Source organism: Molothrus ater, chromosome 15 (assembly GCF_012460135.2).
Source record: "Molothrus ater isolate BHLD 08-10-18 breed brown headed cowbird chromosome 15, BPBGC_Mater_1.1, whole genome shotgun sequence".
NCBI classification, from domain to species: domain Eukaryota; kingdom Metazoa; phylum Chordata; class Aves; order Passeriformes; family Icteridae; genus Molothrus; species Molothrus ater.
In genome coordinates, this window is record NC_050492.2 from 1,800,632 (window position 1) to 1,820,051 (window position 19,420).

The window sequence follows — 19,420 nt, forward strand, 5'->3', positions numbered from 1 at the left end:
CTTCTTCCCCTCTCCTGGCCAGCTGAGACATGGAATAAGAATTCCAAATAGAGAGAAGCTGCGGCTGCCCCTGCATCCCTGGAAGTGTCCAAAGCCAGGCTGGATGGGGACTGGAGCAGCCTGGGACAGTGGGAGGTGTCCCTGCCCATGGATCTGATCCTTAAAGACCCTTCCAACCCAAACCAGTCTGGGATTCCATGATGCAGTCATTGCCACAGCCCCGAATGCCTCCAGCACAGAGCATTCCTTGGAGCACACATCCTCTCTCAAACAATTCAGGATTTTATCTTTTATGGTGATTTTGCCCAAATCAAAGAAAAAAAAAGAAGTACTAAAATATGTCTATTCCCATCTTATTTTATTTTAATAGGATTAAGTATCCTTGTGCTATCAAAATGTCTGTTTCAACATTTGCAGGCTGAGGAATTTCTCTCTCTGTTCCAAATGACATTTAGGAACAAAATTGAATCTAAGTGTTCCTTCTACTTGTGTTTGAAACAGTCCAAATTGCAGTGACGTATTTGGGCTTTGTTGACACGGAACATTTGGATTAATCCAAAAGAAACACTTCCCGAACTTCATCTCCAGAAAACACTCAGACTTTGATGGGCCTGTTTCATTTGCAAATGAAGGGGAAAAAAAAAAGAAGGAGAAAAAGTCACATCCTCAGCATTTCCTGGGAAACTGCTGCTCCTTTCCTTCCCTGTGGTCTCTGAGGGCTGGGATGTGCTCCAGGGAGGAGCCAGCCATGGGATCATGGGCTGCTGGGGCTGCTGGTGCTGGGAACACTGGGGGGATGCAGTGCAGGTGGCACTGGGCAGACTGGGACTGGGACTGTGGCCCTGTCCCCAGCAGTGGGACCTCCCAGTCTGATCCAGGGGGGTTTTCTCAGAAGCCCAGAGAAGCTGGAAGTGTCCAAGGCCAGGTTGGACAGGGCTTGGAGCAACCTGGGATAGTGGCAGGTGTCCCTGCCCATGGCAGGGGACAGAATGAGATGAGTTTTAACATCCCATTCCATGACTCCATGACTCTATGACTCCATGATTCCATGATTCTATTATTCCATTATGCCATGAATCCATGACTCCATGAGTCCATGATTCCATGAGTCCATGATTCCATGATGCCATAATTCCATGATGCCATAATTCCACGATTCCATTATTCCATCATTCCATGATTTCATGATTCCACAACTCCATGATTCCATAATGCCATGATTCCATGAGGCCATGATTCCATGATTCCATGATTTCATGATGCCATGATTCCATGATTCCATGATTCCATGATTCCATGATTTCATGATGCCATGAGTCCATGATGCCATGATTCCATGATGCCATGAGCCTATAATTCCATTATGCTATGATTCCATAATTCCATTATGCCATGATTTCATTATTCCAGGATTCCATGACTCCATGATTCCATCATTTCATGATTCCATCATTCCATGATTCCATGATGCCATGATTCCATGAGCCCATAATTCCATTACGCTATGATTCCATAATTCTATTATGCCATGATTTCATTATTCCATGATTCCATGACTCCATGACTCCATCATTCCATCATTCCATGATAAACTGTCCCAGAAGATGCCACCCGCCCTTCTCTCAGCCCTCAGCCCCAGTTCCTACAAGCTTGGCCACCAGAGGATCAGCCATTACTGCATTCCAAGGCACGGGAAGCTTTGGACACTACTTCCAGCCAGGCCTGGAGCACGTCAGGAGCACTCCCAGCAGCTGGAGTCTCATGGCCTGCAGGGAGCACCAGCAGTGATGGGTTCAGGGGATGTCTCTGCTGCTGTGGGTCAGAGGAGCCTCAGCCTTGGGGCTCCTCTCCCGTCCGTGGGTGCTGTTTGCTGATCTGTGTCCTCCATCCATCAGCTGTGGGCTCTGTGTGCCAGGGCACGGCTCACTGGGAGAGATTTCACAGATCCCAGAATTACTGAGGTTGGAAAAGCCCTCCAAGATCATTGAGTCCAAACTGTGCCTGATCCCCACCTTGTCCCCAGCCCAGAGCACTCGGTGCCACCTCCAGCCCTTCCTGGGCACCTCCAGGGATGGGGACTCCAAACCCCCCTGGGCAGCCCCTCCCAATCCCTGAGCCCCCTTTCCATGGGGAAATTCCTCCAGGTGCCCACCCTGAGCCTGCCCTGGCCCAGCCTGAGGCCGTTCCCTCTGCTCCTGTCCCTGTTCCCTGGAGCACAGCCCGGCCCCCCCGGCTGTGCCCTCCTGTCAGGAGCTGTGCAGAGCCACAAGGGCCCCCTGAGCCTCCTTTGCTCCAGGCTGAGCCCCTGCCCAGCTCCCTCAGCCTCTCCTGGGGCTCCAGCCCCTTCCCAGCTCCGTTCCCTGCCCTGGACACGCTCCAGCCCCTCCAGGGCTCTCTGGCCATGAGGGCCCAGAACAGGACACAGCCCTCGAGGTCCCCCAGCAGTGCCAGCACAGGGGACAGGCCCTGCCCTGCTCCTGCTGTCACACTGGTTTTGATGCAGGCCAGATGCCCACGGCCTCCTTGGGCACCCCTGGGCACCCCTGGGCTCGTTTCCTCTCAAGTCTGATGCTGCTTTATCCACTCAGGCAGGGCTGGAATTTTGCTGGAATTAATAAACCAGCAAGGCACAGGCCCTGCACTGTGTCCCCTCCCTGTCCCCCCATACCTGGTGGGAGATGTCACCAGGACAGGGTGGCATTTTTGGGGTGGGGTGAGGAGAGCCTGAGATATTCCCTCAAGAACAGGGCAGCTTCCAGCAATCAGCTACCAAGGAGCAGGCAAGGAGCAGGCAGCAGAGCTGTGGTGGCAGGGACGTGATGTCCTGGGGACAGGGGGACAGTGACTCACTGCAACCTCCTCGGGGGGGAGGGAAGGCAGATGAACTCATGCTGCCAAAGAGGGGAAGGGGAATCAGATGGGTTTTGCAAATATATCAGGGGAGTCTCAAATACTGGCAAGAAAGTAGAAGCCATTAATAAATTAGGAAGAAGATTAAATTAATGATGACTCTCAAATGGCTGAAGCACTGCAGAGCCTTCTAAAATCTGCCTTTATCCAAGGAAAAAAAAAAAAAGAAAAGGAAGAGAAGAGAAGCTAAAGAGTTTCTGTGGACAATAAGAAAACAAAGGAAATCTTGTCAAATTATCACATTTGAACCTTAAGGAAAGGCAGGTGCAGCTGAGCAGGCCTGGGGCAGGCAGAGGGCCCGGGGTGGGACCAGGAATAAAGCAGAGCCCCAGAGTGGAGTTGTTTGAGTGAGAGAGGGGCAGGAAATGACCCGAGGGGCTGGGCAGGGAAGTGCAGCAGCTGCAGGAGGGACAGACAGCAGCAGCCACCACTGCAGGATCCATCTTCCACCCCCAGTGGGGAGCCCAGAGCCAGGGAGGCTGCTGGAAATAAAGGATTGGGGCAGGGCAGTAGCCCAGCAGCCACAGCCTCTGCAGGGGCTTTGCTCACCCAAAGGGAGGCTCTTCCTCCCTTTTCCCCTCTGGAGCTGCCAGCTCGGTCCTGCTGCTTCCAGGGGAGCCACTCTGGCCTTCTGGGTCTGGGAATACACTGGGGGATCCAGAGAATCAGAGGAGATGGGGGAAAGTCCTCACTGGGCACAGAGATGGGAACAGCAGCTGTAGGTCCAGCTGCTGGATGGTTCTGGAATGGGAATGTTGATTGCCAGGGCACCTGGACAAATGTGTATGCACAGGAATGGGAGAATCACGGAATGACAGAATATCCTGGGCTGGAAGGGACCCCCAGGGATCATCAATCCAACCCCCAGCCCTGCCCAGACCCCCAGCAATCCCCCCTGTGCATCCCTGCTGTCCAAAGGCTCCTGGAGCTCTGGCAGCCTCGGGGCTGTGCCCATTCCCTGGGCAGCCTGGGCAGTGCCCAGCACCCTCTGGGGGGAGAAACTTCTCCCAAAATCCAGCCTGGCCCTGCCCTGGCTCAGCCCCAGCCACTCCTCGGGTGCTGTCCCTGTCCCAGAGCAGAGCTCAGAGCTCAGAGCTGTCCCTTGGAGGAGCTGCAGCCCCTGCTGCCCTCAGGCTCCTCTGGGAATGAGCCAAGTGCCCTCAGCCAGGATGCCCCAAGCCCTGACCCAGAGGAGCAGGACAGATCCCTCTCTCCAAGCTGCTGGCTCTCTGCAGGATCAGGGAGGCCTGGCTGGATCAGTCCCACATCCTCACCCCCGTCAGCTTTCACATCATTTTGCACCATTTTCCCCCACAAATACAAGAACCGTGGCTGGGTTTAGCCCAGAGCAGGGACTTTGGCCCAGGTTTGGCAGGGGAAGCCGTGCAGGAGAGAACCCCAGGCAGAGCCCTGGAGGAGCCCTGGAGGAGCCCTGCAGTGCCTGGGGCTGTGCTGGGGACACTGGGAGGCTGAGGCAAGGGGGGGATGCTGCAGGACCAGAATGCAGAGAGGGGTGGTTCCAGAGTGTCCCATGGCTCCTGTGCCCACCCTGTGCTCTGGCAGCTGTTTCCCTCCACACCCACCCCAGCACGGGGACAAAAGGGGTCTCAGGGGGTCACTGAGGACCACCCCCAGCAGAGGGGACACCCCAGATGTCCCCAAGCATCCTTAGGGACCCAGCACCCTGCAGGGTCAGGCCTGGTGGTGCTGGCAGCAGATTCCCAGCAGGATCCCAGTGCCTGGGCACAGCTGGAGGCCCTGCTGGCCCCAGGAGCCCCAGGAGAGAGGCACAGGGAGCTGCTGAGGGGCTGAGGGATGGGATTTGGGAGGCAGATGAGGTGAACTCAATCTGTGCAGCTCTGCTGATCAATCACACAGGCAGGGCTGGATCCTCTGAGTGCCTGTAGGGTGGAACAGAGGAGGTGGAAATTGCTCACTGGAGTTGGGGGGTCAGGGGGGTGGGGAGTGCCAGGGCTGCTGCCTCAGCTCCTCCTGCCCTCCATGGGGTCCTTCAGGGGCAGGGATGGGGCTGAGCCCCAGCCAAACGGTGCCTGGCAGCAGGGGAAGCTCCTGGCCCATGGCTGAGGGTCCAGGAGCTCTGTGGGAACCAGCTGGGATGAGGGGATGGAGCAGAGAACAGGGTGGGAAAAGGGCTGAACAGGCGAGGAAGGTGGGATGGGCAGGTAAAACCTGCAAAGGTTGGACACATGAGAAGCTGAAAGCCTGAGAAATGCCAAGATTGGAATTTCTGTGGTGTCTGTGCTGTTCCAGAGCCTGTTTTGGCACCGTGGGATGTTCCATCAGCCCTGCAGGGAGCTGCTCCTGGGGATGTCCAGGCAGGAGCCATGGTGGGAGAGCCCAGGAGAAGGGAATGGGGTCCCTCCATGCAGAAACCCAGGCACAGGGATGGAGTTGTTCCAATAGCACAGGGACAGAGGATGTGGGGAGGCCTGGGGTTGGGATCCACCCCTGCAGGCATCACCCCCGTTCCAGGCACATCTCCAGGGCCATGGAGCTGCTGTGGGTGTCCCCTTCTCTGTCTGGAGCAGCACTGGTGGCTCTCAGGTGTCCCCCCTCAGTGTCCCCCCCTCAGCCCTGCTGTTCCTCGGGGCCTTGGGCAGAGCTGTGCCTCGTTCAGGCTCTTTATCTGTTTTCATTTTCTATGCACACCTCTGGGGCACTGCTCAGATATAAAATAATCAAAATGACAGTCCCCAGATAAAGGCCACTTCTGTTAGGAGCACGCCAGGCTCTCGTGGCAGAGCACACAAATGGCAGTTTATTTTCTACCTCAGCACCTTTTGGGCCTTGCAAGTGTTGGATCCAAAGCAAAACCTCTTGCTCAGCTCTTTCCCACCTGTGAAACGTGGTGCAGTGCATAAAGTTCAGAGGCAGGAGTGAATAACAGCGACTTTCATTAAGTGTCAAGTGAAAGCAGAGCCAGGCTGGAGCCTAATTCCAGTTGGGACCCGTTCAATAGCAAATTAACCTGCCAGTGATCTCCCAGGAGGCTGCTGAGCAGAGCAGGAGGAATAATTTGAAACCAGGTTTGGAGAGCTAGGTAATATCTTTTTTATTAGATCAGTAGATAATTTGTAGCCAGATATTTATTCCGTGAGCCTCTGTGTGCGTGAGGAGCCCTCTGCCTCCTCCTGTCCCTCCCAGATCCATGAAAACACCTCTGGATATTCCATCCCAGGGGCCAGACCCCAGCAGGGGCTGGGGGTACCCGGGGAAGGGCAGGGGGCACTTTGGGTTTCTGTGACCCCTCCCTGGCCGTGCCTGGGGCAGGGGAGACAGAGCGAGGATGGCCACGGGGATGGCTGAAAAGGCTTTTTTCATTTTTTTCCTATTTTTTTCCTTTTCCCCCCTCCTTTTTTCCCCCTTTTTTTCCCTTTTTTCCCCCTTTTTTCCCTTTTTCCCTGGATGCTGGCAGGGAGAGGCCGGGCGGGCAGTGCTGTTGCAGCATTACCTCACCAGCGCCGAGCCGCGTTGGCTGCAGCCCGGGGAGGAGGAGGAGGAGGAGGAGGAGGAGGAGGAGGAGGAGGAGGAGGAGGAGGAGGATGTTATCTCCTGGCAACCCCCGCGCCTGTCACATCCATCAGGGCAGCGGATGCAGCCCCGGTGCCACGGGGGTCCTGCTGAGGAGGGCTCCCATCCCTTGGGATGAGCTTTTCTGGGGCTGTGGGGACAGGGATGGCAGCTCAGGGATGAGGGAACAGCAGCGAGGGCACTGTTGGGAAATCAGGCTGGAGAGGATAAGTCCAGGGGCAGAAATCCTGAGCTTGTCTCAGCTGGTGGGTCAGGACACCCTCACCCCCAAGGAGGGGCTGCCATGGCTCTGAGGGTCCTTCCTGCAATTCCAGCTGGGATTCTGCCCATGCTGGGACACAGAGAGTGCCAGCACGGTGTCCCCCAGGAGCAGGGAGCCCAGCAGAGCCCAGCTCCTCGAGGAGCTGCTCCAGTCTGGCCCAGGGGATCCCTCTGCAGCCACAGCCAGGCCACTCCGCCTTCCTGAGTCCTCCAGCACCGCAGATTTTCACCTCTGCCTCCCAAAAGGGGCAGCATGGGGTGAAATATCTGTGGGGATATCCTCTCTGCTGGGGGATGCAGCCAGTCTGCATCCATCCTCTGCCTCAGGCCAAAATTCCTTCCTGAGCATCCATCCTCTGCCTCTGCCCAGAATTCCTTCCTGAGCATCCATCCTCTGCCTCAGGCCAAAATTCCATCCTGAGCATCCATCCTCTGCCTCTGCCCAGAATTCCTTCCTGAGCATCCATCCTCTGCCTATGGCCAAAATTCCTTCCTGAGCATCCATCCCTGGCTCTGAGCCCTCCCTGGGGGTTGGGACATCCCAGCAGGAGCAGCAGACGCCTGGGGATGAGAGGCAGGAAAAGGTGGGAATGGCCCTGGGGCTGCCAGGCTCAGCCTCTGGAGATACCAGGAGAGCCTTCAGCCTCACCCAGTGCACCAGCAGCAGCTTGGTCAGGGACTTGCACTGGAATGGGAATGAGAGTGGGAGTGGGAATGGGAAAGGGAATGGGGGATGGGAGTGGGAGTGGGAGTGGGAGTGGGAATGGGAATGGGAATGGGAATGGGAGTGGGAATGGGAATGGGAATGGGAATGGGAATGGGAATGGGAGTGGGAATGGGAGTGGGAATGGGAATGGGAGTGGGAGTGGGAATGGGAATGGGAATGGGAATGGGAATTGGGCATGAGAAGGAGTGATGGGAATGGTGGATAGGAGTGGGAATGGGAATGGGGGATGAGAGTGGGGGATGGAAGTGGGGGATGGGAGTGGAGAATGGGAATGGGAAAGGGAATGGGAATAGGAATGGGAGTGGGAATGGGAAAGGGAAGTGGAAAGGGAATGGGAATGGGAGTGGGAGTGGGAAGGGGAATGGGAATGGGAAAGGGAATGGGAATGGGAATGGGAATGGGAGTGGGAATGGGAATGGGAAGGAGGCACCGAGCAGTGCTGGGATGGACTGCAGGAGGAGCAGAGGGATGGGGAAGCAGGAGCAGATCCAAGGGGATCCAAGGGGATCTTGGCTCCTCCTGAGCTGCTCTGAGCCATGGGCTCAGCTTGCAGCCGATTCAGCACCAGCCCCGCCAGGGCTGGAGGCGCTCGGCAGCCCCGGGACGCTCCTGGCAGCTCCGGCAGGGGTGGAGAAGAGCCGCGATGGCCCCGCAGCTCCTGAGCATTCCTCAGCACTCCTGGGCTGCCGGCAGTGCGGGAGAGGGGAGGGGAGCGGGGAGGAGCGGGGGAGGGAGCGCCTGATGAGGAATCCGGGAATGGGAGGCAGACAGAAAAACTAATCGGGGATGATTGAGGGAGAGCAGGAGGATGAGTGAAAGATTGAAACACAGTGATAAAGAATATGTCAGACGGACAGGAAAACTAATAAAGAATAATAACAGCCCCTGGCCCTGAGCAGCGCCCGCGCCCGCCTCGGGCTGAGCGGGGAGAGGGGGGGACAGGCGGGGTGTGACACCCACCCCTGCTCTGGGGACACACAGGGACACTGTGTGTGTGTGTGTGTGTGTGTGTGTGTGTGTGTGTGTGACACCCACCCCTGCTCTGGGGACACACAGGGACACTGTGTGTGTGTGTGTGTGTGTGTGTGTGTGTGTGTGAGTGACACCCACCCCTGCTCTGGGGACACACAGGGACACTGTGTGTGTGTGTGTGTGTGTGTGTGTGTGTCTGTGACACCCACCCCTGCTCTGGGGACACAGGGACACTGTGTGTGTGTGTGTGTGTGTGTGTGTGTGACACCCACCCCTGCCCAGGGGACACACAGGGACACTGTGTGTGTGTGTGTGTGTGTGTGTGTGACACCCATCCCTGCTCTGGGGACACGGGGACACAGGGACACTGTGTGTGTGTGTGTGTGTGTGTGTGTGTGTGTGTGTGTGTGACACCCACCCCTGCCCAGGGGACACACAGGGACACTGTGTGTGTGTGTGTGTGTGTGTGTGTGTGTGTGTGTGTGTGACACCCACCCCTGCTCTGGGGACACACAGGGACACTGTGTGTGTGTGTGTGTGTGTGTGTGTGTGTGTGTGTGTGTGTGTGACACCCACCCCTGCTCTGGGGACACAGGGACACTGTGTGTGTGTGTGTGTGTGTGTGTGTGTGTGTGACACCCACCCCTGCCCAGGGGACACACAGGGACACGCTCTGTGTCCCCCCCGGACACCTGGTCCTGCACAGAGCAGCTCTGGTAGCTCAGCCTTGCACTCACAGCCATCTCACCAGGTGTGTCCTGCTTGGTTAGGGGCACACCCAGATGGCCAGCCCAGCATGCAGGACCCCACAGAGCCCCTTCCCTTCCCTTCCCTTCCCTTCCCTTCCCTTCCCTTCCCTTCCCTTCCCTTCCCTTCCCTTCCCTTCCCTTCCCTTCCCTTCCCTTCCCTTCCCTTCCCAACAGAAGGGAAACCTGTGCCCTGTGCCTGCAGGGTAACACCACAGTGGGTTATGGGGGATTCCTCGATGTTATTACAGCACTAATTAATCACTGGGCCTCATGCTTTTCCTATGGGATCCTTCCTGTGCTTCCCAGAAAGCCAAAGTGTCCCTGCAGTGCTGGAGCTGTGACAGGGCTGCTGCAAACAGGGAACTGAGCAGGGGCTGCATGTCCAACCTCTTCTAAAACCTCCTTTTTAAAGGTTTTGGGAAAGGATCTTCTTTCTCTGGAGTCAAACCCTGCAGTGTGGGGTTATTTAGGAGTGTGAGTGCCCTCAGCTGTGTCCATGTGAGATCAGAGCAGTGAGATGGGCACAGGGAGGTAATTCCCAGTTTTCCAAAGCTGCCTTTCCCCAGGAATGTGGGAGCTGGGATGTGATTGGCAGCTGTGGGCTGATGGACAGGCAAGGGGGGAGCAGGGAGGGGGCAGGCACAGCTCCCTGTCCATGGAGCAGAGGTGGCTCCTGCTGTTCCCGTTAATCCCATCAGGGCTGCTGGCACCAAGCCCCGGGGCTCTGGGCCGTGCCCCGGGCCAGCCTCAGCTCGGGTGGGTGGGCAGGAGAGCCTGGACAGGGCAGCTGAGCCTCCTGGTGGGGTTAAACCATGGTGCCAGGCCAGCCTGAGCCTTCATACTGGGATAAAGGGAGGGCTGGCACTGGGAGGGGCTGGGAGCAGGGCAGGGATGGGGACAGGTGCAGGTGAGAGCTCTGGGGATGGGGACAGGGACAGGGTGGGATGAGAGCTCTGGGCTGAGAGGACAGGGACAGTTTGGGGTGAGAGCTCTGGAGATGAGGATGGGGACAGGGACAGGGTGGGGTGAGAGCTCTGGGGCTGAGGGGACAGGGACAGTGTGGGGTGAGAGCTCTGGGGCTGAGAGGACAGGGACAGGGTGGGGTGAGAGCTCTGGGATGAGAGGACAGGGACAGGGTGGGGTGAGAGCTCTGGGGATGAGAGGACAGGAACAGTTTGGGGTGAGAGCTCTGGGGATGAGAGGACAGGAACAGTTTGGGGTGAGAGCTCTGGGGATGAGGGGACAGGGACAGGGTGGGGTGAGAGCTCTGGGGATGAGGGGACAGCTCTGGGGGTGAGGGGACAGCTCTGGGGGTGAGGGGACAGGGGCAGCAGCGTGGGGCATGATCAGCTGGCCACGGAGGCTCTCCCTGTGTTGGAGGAGCACAGTTCCCCGCTGGCAGAGGAGCAGAGCCCCTGCCCAGCTGCTGGCAGAGCACCCCAGCCTTGTCCCCATCAGTCTGCAGGGGGAACAAACGGAGCCGAGCGTTCTGCTGGGCTCCAGCTCCAGAGCCCCCCGGGGAGGGGGCTGGGCTGCCTCTAAATCTCCTAATCCCCTTCATCAGAGTGCCAGAAAAGCAGAGACACCGAGCAAACTGCCTGGGGCTGGGCCCCCCTGCTCCTCTGAGCTGCTGCAAATCCCAATCATCCTGCGGGCGATTACAGGGGCTTCTCCTGGAGCACAATATCCAATCTCCCCCAGAGGCCACCGCAACATATGCAGGGCCAGGCTCCGGGGCCACGGCGGGCTTGTCTCTGCTCATCCTATTACCGGAGAGCCTGGCAGGGATGTGCCAGGGGGGCGGGCACTGCCAGGGGGGCCGGGCACCCCCCGAGCCAGCGGGGAAGGAGCGAGCGGCTCCCCCAGCACTGCGGGCTGCGCCCGGCCCTCCCTGCCCTCTCCATGGTCCTGCTCTGCAGGCTTCACAGCTGCCTGCCGGTGGGAATCGTGGATTTAAACACATTTGGTGATTAAAAAAAAAAAAAAAGAAAAAGTGGTGTCAGCTTTTCCCGTTCTTTTGGAACCTCCACCCTGAGCGCTGGGCTGGCTCAGTGGTGATCCAGAGCCCTGCTGCCGTGCCAGGGGGGATTTGTGGCCATCAGCACAGCAGAAAGAGCTGTCCCGTGGCTCATCCAAGGAAAAATCCTCCCTGCTGGGCTCTCCCTGCCCAGGCAGCTCTGGGTAGGGCTCTGCTGGCTCGCTCCAGAGTTGCTTGGCCCAGGAACCACCTCAGCACCTTTTTTTAAGGATGCAGTAAGGAGAGGTCAGGCTGTTCTGAGGTTCCCAGCTGGCTCCCTGTGTCCAGCTGCCAGAAATGCCCATTGCTGTGGGAGGGAGGAACCTGGGCAAGCACAGACGGGGATGGGGGTGAGGCCCTGAGGGTGCCCAGAGCAGCTGGGGCTGCCACTGCATCCCCCCAAGGCCAGGCTGGACATTGGGGCTTGGAGCAGCCTGGGGACAGTGGGAGGTGTCCCTGCCATGGATGAGCTTTAATTTCCCTTCCAACCCAGCCCAACCATTCCCTGATTGCAGGGCTGGGGTCACTCTGTGTGGGAGGAGATGCTGCTGGGATGTGGTGCAGGTGCCTGCCCATCACAGGGGCCATGAACAGCCCTGTGCCCCTCTCCCCTTCTCTCCACGTGGGAAGTGCCAGAGCAGGAAGGCAGAAGGCTCCCAATGAAAGCAGATAAAAGGAATCAGTTTCCTGTGTACAGCAAAAGTGTAGCTGGAGGGACCCATGGCCACAGGGAACACCCAAGGATGTGGATTTAGCAGGGATCAGAGCTCCTTCCCCTCCCCTGACCAGGTGGGACATGGAATAAGATGCCCAGAGCAGCTGGGGCTGCCCCTGGATCCCTGGCAGTGCCCAAGGCCAGGCTGGACAGGGCTTGGAGCAGCCTGGGACAGTGGGAGGTGTCCCTGCCATGGCAGGGGTGGCACTGGGGGGTCTCCAAGGTTCCTTCCAACCCAAACCCTTCTGTGCTTCTGTGATCCTGTGGCTACTGAAAATCCAGCTTTAAACCTCCCAGTGCTTAGGGCTGAGCCAAGACCTGCTGGGAGAACCCTCAGGAGGAAATGGTGCCACTGCACAGCTGGAGCCAGCAAGAGATCCCAAACCTCATCCCCATTACCATGCAAGGCCTGGAAATGACCCTGCCAGGCCCGTGCAGGCAGCTGGACAGCTGGGGCTGCAGGTCAGGCCCTGGGGAGGCACAGGAATTAAATTTCCCATCAAAATGGATGTCCCTGGCCTGGCACTCTCCCAGCTCCTGCTGTAAGCCAGGACCCAATTAAACCAGAGGTACCTGGGAAAGGCAGGTCACAGCAGAGCTCTGGCATGAGCCAGCCCAGCGCTGTCACACGCTGTCCCCAGCAGCCACCCCTCACTCCTCAGGGATGTCCAGCAGCTCCCACCTGCTCCACCTTCACCAGGAATGAATGCCCAGGGACTGGGCAGGGACAGCGAGGCCACATCACCCCAGGCAGCTGGGACAGTCCTGGGGGGCAAGATCCCTGTGCCCACCCTCTGCAGGGCTCTGGGGGCACTGATTCCCATCCTGAGGGTGCTGCTGCTGCTGCTGCTGGGGTCCCTGTGCCCATTCCTGTTTCAAATCCTCCTGCAGGGCTCCCTGGGCACTGAATCCCATCCTGAGGGTGCTGCTGCTGCTGGGGTCCCTGTGCCCATTCCTGTTTCCCACCCCCTGCAGAGCTCTGTGGGCACCAATTCCCATCCTGAGGGTGCTGCTGGGATGGATCCCTGTGCCCATTCCTGTTCCCATCCCCCTGCAGGACTCTGTGGGCACTGAATCCCATCCTGAGGCTGCTGCTGTGATGGGGTCCCTGTGTCCATTCGTGTTTCCCACCCCCTTGCTGTGCTCTGGGGGCACCAGTTCCCATCCTGAAGGTGCTGCTGCTGGGGTCCCTGTACCCATTCCTGTTCCCAAACCCTGCAGGGCTCTGTGGACACTGAAGGTGCTGCTGATGGGGTTCCTATGCCCATTCCTGTTCCCAAACCCTGCAGAGCTCCATGGGCACCAATTCCCCTCCTGAGGGTGCTCCTGCTGGGGTCCCTGTGCCCATTCCTGTTCCCCATCCCCCTGAAGCGTTCCATGGGCACCAGTTCCCATCCTGAGGGTGCAGCTGGGTCCCTGAGCCCCCGGCAGTGCCGGCAGCCTCCGCAGCCGCAGCACCGCAGCCCCTCGCAGCCAGGCGGTAATTGATGTGTGCTGCCATGGAAACCAGAGGGCTCCAGCCCGGCTGGATGCGAGCTCAGGGCTCTGCCGGAGGAGGGGAAGGCTGGAGTGCCGGTGTGGGGTGAGGGGAGAGCACAGGAACGGGAGAAGAGGCCAGGAGGGAACGAGGAGGGCAGGGAGTGAGTGGGATGGGTGGGACAGGGCTGGCAGAGAGGGGAAAGAGGCACAGATGGCATCAGGGAGGGGTCTGGATATCCTGGGATGGCTGAGGAGGAGGGACTGTGAGGACATGGAATGTTCAGGGAGGGCCTGGGACTGTCTCTGCTAAGGAAAACACCCTTTGGTCACCTGTCCTGGGGGCAGCTCTGCTCTCTGTGCCAGCTGTGCCAGCCTGGAACCACCCTCAGCATCCAGACCCTCTTTCCTTGGATGGCAGCAAAGGGCACGGGGCTGCCCAGGGTCCCTGGGGACACATTCCCTGCTCCCAGCTGGCCTGGGCCTGCCCCGAGGAGCAGCTGGGAACCCCCCAGGCCCCAGCACGAGGGGAACCCCTCAGGGATGGGGGCATTGGATCCCCTCTGATGGCCCTGCAGAGCCCTGGGGAGGGGATGGCTCAAAAGGAGTCCCAGCAAGGAGAGGGGGAACTGAGCTTCATCTCCACATGGGAACTCCTCCTTCCTGGAGTCCTCCAGGCTGGGAAGGAGCCTTTGCCTGGTGGTGCAGTCACAGTGAGCCCAGAGCTGAGCAGGGAGAGTGCAAGGCTGTGTGTGAGCCCAGCACAGCCCAGATGTGCCACAGCTGTATGGAACCCACCAGAGAGGGGAGCAGCCCTACCCCGAGCCAGGAAACCTCCCGGGATCATCGGGATCCTGTGCAAAGGCAGGCAGGGAACCCCACAGCCAGGGCTGGAGGAGCTGGGGTGGGAACAGCCACAAATGCTGGGCCAGGTTTGGAATAACCCAGATGTTTCCAAAGGGTCTGAAATACCCCCAAACCCCCAGCTGTGCCTGGGAAAGGAGATGCTGAAATGGTGGGAAATGGAGCAAGTCTCCAAGGAGCAGTGGTGGAGATGGGACGGGGTCCAGAGAGCTTGGATGGGATTTTCCCTGATTCCCACCTTGGCTGGTGACAGGTGCAGGCAGCCTTGGGGCTGGAGGTGTTTTTTCACTGAAATATTTGGGTTTCAGTCACAGAATCAATGACAGAATCATGGAATGACTTGGGTTGGAAGGGGCCTGGAAGCTTCTCCAGCTCCAACCCCCTGCCATGGGCAGGGACACCTTCCACTGGAGCAGGATGATCCAAACCCTGTCCAACCTGGCCTTGAAGGAGTCTGGTCTGTGGGACAGTGCTCTGGGGGCATATCCTCCTTTTCCATGTGCAGGAGCATCCTCGAGCTGGCAAACAGGGAGCCAAGAGCAGGGCAGGGAAGCAGGCAGATCCCAAACCCTCCCCAACCCTTTCTTCCCCTGAGGGTGCTCAGGGGGAGGCGTGGGAAGGAGCAGCCAGGCCCAGAAGCAGCCGGGTTTTCACACTTTTATTGTAAAGCTTTAGGAAGGGCTAATTACAATGGAATTGGTCATCTTGACAGCTCAGCAAACGAACGGAACAGGGGAGAACGGAAAGAAAGGGGCATCACGACGGTGTCATGCTCACGGCTCCGAACAGAAAGGGTTACAAGGGAATCAATTGTGCTCACAGCGCCCGGGGAAAACCAAGCCCAAGGCCCAAAGGCTTCCCCGCACAGGGAAATGCATCACACATTGAGCAGTACAACCTTAGCAAGAGGCATCGCCTTAGACATAGGGCACCATCTGAAAAATAGTGGGGGGACTTTACTCTGCCATAGGATTTCTCCTTTAGAAAAGCTACACCTGCATGTACATAAAACTGTACAAAAAACAAGGCATCACAAGCAAGGAAATGAAATCTCGTATAAATAGAACCAACACTGAAGAGCTACAAAGGGGTCGCTTAGATCCTTCCCACGCAGCCCGCCTGCTCCCTGGCTCCCACCTTTGGTTTTCCCCCTGGCTTGTCCTAGTGCAGTGTGAGATACAGTGAACCCTCCTCCTCCTCCTCCCTGTGCTTGTCTGGACTGGAGCCCGTGGGGAGCTGTCCTCCCCCCACGCGCACAGAGGCTTTATCCTTCTGGCTTATAATTGTGCAAATGAGCTTCTTCCCACAGCACCTCTTCCTCGCCCTCCCCCAGGACTGATCCCCAGCCACACTGGCAGCTTCCCCCCGGGACAAATCCCCTCAAACCCCTCTCCCAGGACTGATGGCCGGCACCCTCTCCTCCCCAGGCACCCATCCCTGCACCCCTGGCACCCCATTGAGGCCCCGGTCCCATTGCCCCCCTGTGGCCTTGCCCACACACCCACCCAGTGCCCCAAGACCCCCAAGCCCTCTGCACCCCCAGACATCCAACTCTGGCCCCACCGTGCTCCCCTTGAAACCCCCCAGCCCTCTGTGCACCCCCACAGGACTCAGCCACCCCCAAACCTATCCCCAGCCCCATCCCCCGGGGACCCCCCTGCGCTCCCCCCTCCCTCCCTCCCTCCACACCGTGCTCGCACTGAGGACCTCGCCAGGTGCTCCAGGAGACAGCACAGCAATTCCAGCCACAGCAATTCCAGCCTCGGGATCCCTCTGGAGACCCCAGCACAGGGTAGGGAGCCCCCGGCCGGGATGAGGTGGTCTTGGACAAGCCCCCCTCAGATGTGGCTCTGCCGGGGGTCCCCGAGAGGGGCACTGGACACTGCCACTGCCTGGGCCCAGGGGAGGCGTGAGCAGCCGAGTTGGCAGTGGAGTCAAAAGATCGTGGCCAGCGCGGCCAAATTGCACATTCTGCCCAGTTTGGCCCTGAAACTACAGAGCTACAATAAAAACAAGGTCAGGAGCGGCACCTGCTCCGGCAGCCAGAGCGGGGAAGCGCGGCCCCGCAGGGCAGAGCGGGAATCCCGGCCGCGCGGGGCGGGGCAGGGCAGGCCGCTGGATCCCACCGGAATGGGAGCACCCCGGCCGGGCAGGCCGCTGGATCCCACCGGAATGGGAGCACCCCGGCCGGGCAGGCCGCTGGATCCCCACCGGAATGGGAGCACCCCGGCCGGGCAGGCCGCTGGATCCCACCGGAATGGGAGCACCCCGGCCGGGCAGGCCGCTGGATCCCACCGGAATGGGAGCACCCCGGCCGGGCGGGAGCAGCAGCGGGAGGAGGGTCCTGCCTCCTCCGGCTGGCACCGCCGGGGCCGGGCCATGCGGGGTGGCAGCGGTGCCACCCGGGGAAGGCAGGGCTGGGGCACGAAGGGCACGAGGGACATGAAGCAGAGGTGCGAGCAGGCGCCTTCTGCCGCCTTTCCTCTGTGCCCCGGGCTCGGCTGGCACCGTGCCCCCTCAGGGAGCCAGCGGGCAGGTGGCTGCGTGTGCCACCGCCCCATGGGGGAGAGGAGCTGCTCAGAGCGGGGTGCTGGGGGAGAGGCTGAGCAGGGGTCCCGACAGGCACTACAGCTATGGCAGGGCATAGCCCCAGCCCTGCGGGGTCCCTGTGCCCCAGGAGCCCCGCGCCAGCCCCGCGGGCACGGACCGAGAGCTGTCCTGCCGGCCTCGCTCCCTCGGGAAGGTGCCAGAGCTGGAGACGGGAAGCACAAGGGTGCAGCACGGCCCCTCCCGCGGCCCGGAGGGGAAGGGCTACCCAGGAATGAGGCGCGAGTCGCCCGGACCCCTCCGGCCAGGGGTGCACCCCAAAACCAGGGCTGTGCCCCGCTGCCAAGGGAGCAGCGACAGAGCCGGGGGTGCCCCTCAGGAAGCCCTGTGAGGGGCAGGGGCTCCTCTGACCCTGCACGGGAGCTGAGGACGCCGGGGCAGCAGGAACCTGCCGGGAGACCGGTGGACCTTTGACAATGGAAGAGAAAGCTGGACCCCGTGAGAGTGGCCCTGGGGCCTAAGGGCAGCGGAGTCCAGCGGGCAGGGGCTCGGCGGCCCCCGGTGTGACCCTGAGACAAAGCTCCTCCTCACAAAGGCAATGGTGGCTTTACAGGCGGATGGGATGGAGGTCGAGGGCACGGCACAGCCTGGCCTCGTGGGCATCCCCTGCCCCAGAGGAGGCCCGAGGCAATGGGCTGAGAGCCGGGGCCGCTGGCGGCCTCCCTGCCAGCAGAGGCGGACTGAGGGCTTCTCCGGACCCAGCCGGTCCCTTCCTGGGGACATCCCCTCCCCGGACCCAGCCGGTCCCATGTCTGGGGGCTTCCCCACCCCTCCTCCACCCGCCAGGCGCAGGGCCACCACCGGGACCCCCCCCACACCCCCAAAGCAGCCCCCACCTATGGCACCGGGCAGTCCCTAGGGACCCTGCAGCTTGTGGGCACAGTGACAACGTTCAGAAAGAGATCCAGGCTGAAAAACAGCAAAGTCCCTACAGTCCGGCCAGGATGCTGCCCCTCTCCTCCAGCTCCCCAGCTGCTGTTTCAGGGACTGATCACATCTCTATTTACAATATAGAACACGAGTGCGGGCTGGACGCTGCGCTCCCAGGGGCTCTTCCACGCAGGAAACCATTCAAAGCTGGAACTTGCTCCCTGTGGTTTGTTTTTTTTTTTCTCTTTTTTTTTTTTGCTTTGTTTTTCCTCTTTTTTTTTTGTCTGCTTTTTTTTTTTTCTCATTTTGTTTTGTTTTGTTTTCTCTTTAAATGTCTTTTTGTTTGTTTCAAGGACAATAAAAAGTTGCGATCAGGCAGGACTTGAATGTCATTTCTATAAGATTCGTATTTACAGGAGTCTACAGCAAAGAGACAGGCAGCTGGCTCCCCGTGCTCGGGGACACTCCTCGTCCTATGCCCCAGGAACTCCACCAGCTCTGCGTGGACCTTTGGTACGTAAGCCCTTCTCTCCCTTCTCCGTGCCCTCCGCACCAGGAGCCTGCCCAGCCCTCCCCGGCAGCAGTTCGGGATGCTCGGCAATCGGGGTCGGGATGCTTTTCACCCTCCCCACCCACCCCCAGCCCCGGGCAACAGGGGGTTAAAAAGGCGCTCCTCTCATCCCTGCCTCACCCTGCCCTGCTCCCCGCAGAGCCCCCTGCCTGGAGAAGCGGCCGGAGCCATAAAGCATCGAAGTGGAAAATGTTCCTCTGGCCTCAGCTCCCTGCCCCTCACGCCCAGCCTCACAGGTAGATCTCCCTCTTGGTGGTCTGGGCCGAGGGGGTGGTGGCTGGCTGGAAGTCCGAGGTCTGGGTGAGAGGAATTTCCTCCATGGGAGAGTCCTTGCAGGGCTCATGGCTACTATTGGAGAAGGCACTGTACGTGGGGAGCAGGCGGAGGTTGGCCATTTTGGTGCTGCGCTCTTCCGACAGTCTGGGGCTGCCGTTCCCGACTTGCTCTTGACTCCCTCTGTCTTGGTAAGGCACAAAAGTGGAGAGTTTGAGGGCGTTCTTGGGCCTGCGGCTGGGGGAGGACTGGCCAGGCATCCAGCAGGTGTCGGAGTGGCCGAACTCTGTGCACTCCCGGGTGCAGGTCCCAGTCATGGCTACATCGGGCAGAGGCCGGAGATCTGCAGGGAACAAGGGACAGCAGTGTTAGGCCCAGGAACCCCAGCTTGGGAACCCCACTTGGGGAACCTGGCCTAGGGAACCTGGCCTCAGGAACCCTGCCTTGGGAACGCCACCTTGGGAGCCCCGTCTTGGGAACCCTTCCTCGGGAACCCTGCCTTGGGAACCCTGCCTTGGGAACCCTTCCTCAGGAACCCTGCCTTGGGAACCCTGCCTTGGGAACCCTGCCTTGGGGACCCTTCCTCAGGAACCCTGCCTCGGGAACCCTGCCTTGGGAACCCTGCCTTGGGGACCCTTCCTCAGGAACCCTGCCTCAGGAACCCTGCCTTGGGAACCCTGCCTTGGGGACCCTGCCTTGGGGACCCTTCCTCAGGAACCCCACCTTGGGAACACTGCCTTGGGAACCCTTCCTCAGGAACCCCACTTTGGGAACCCTGCCTTGGGAACCCCCTCTTGGGATGCAGGGAGGAGCAGCAGGGACTGGACATCTCCGTCCTACCCATGCTGGGACAGAC

The 19,420-nt window shown here is 59.6% G+C and overlaps 1 protein-coding gene across 3 annotated transcripts in view; it reads right to left on the reverse strand.

The window, feature by feature from the left end:
• Window positions 1–17,303: 17,303 nt before the first annotated feature.
• Window positions 17,304–19,420, reverse strand: part of PCDH1 (protocadherin 1) — a 56,857-nt gene continuing 54,740 nt past the window's right edge. For 2 of the 3 annotated variants that reach the window (XM_036391445.2, XM_054516397.1), the window contains exon 5: window positions 17,304–18,907. In XM_036391445.2, the coding sequence (XP_036247338.1) occupies window positions 18,522–18,907 (386 nt within the window). In that variant the 3' untranslated portion in view covers window positions 17,304–18,521. The remainder of the gene's footprint in view (window positions 18,908–19,420) is intronic. The other variant, XM_036391446.2, reaches the window with a different exon arrangement.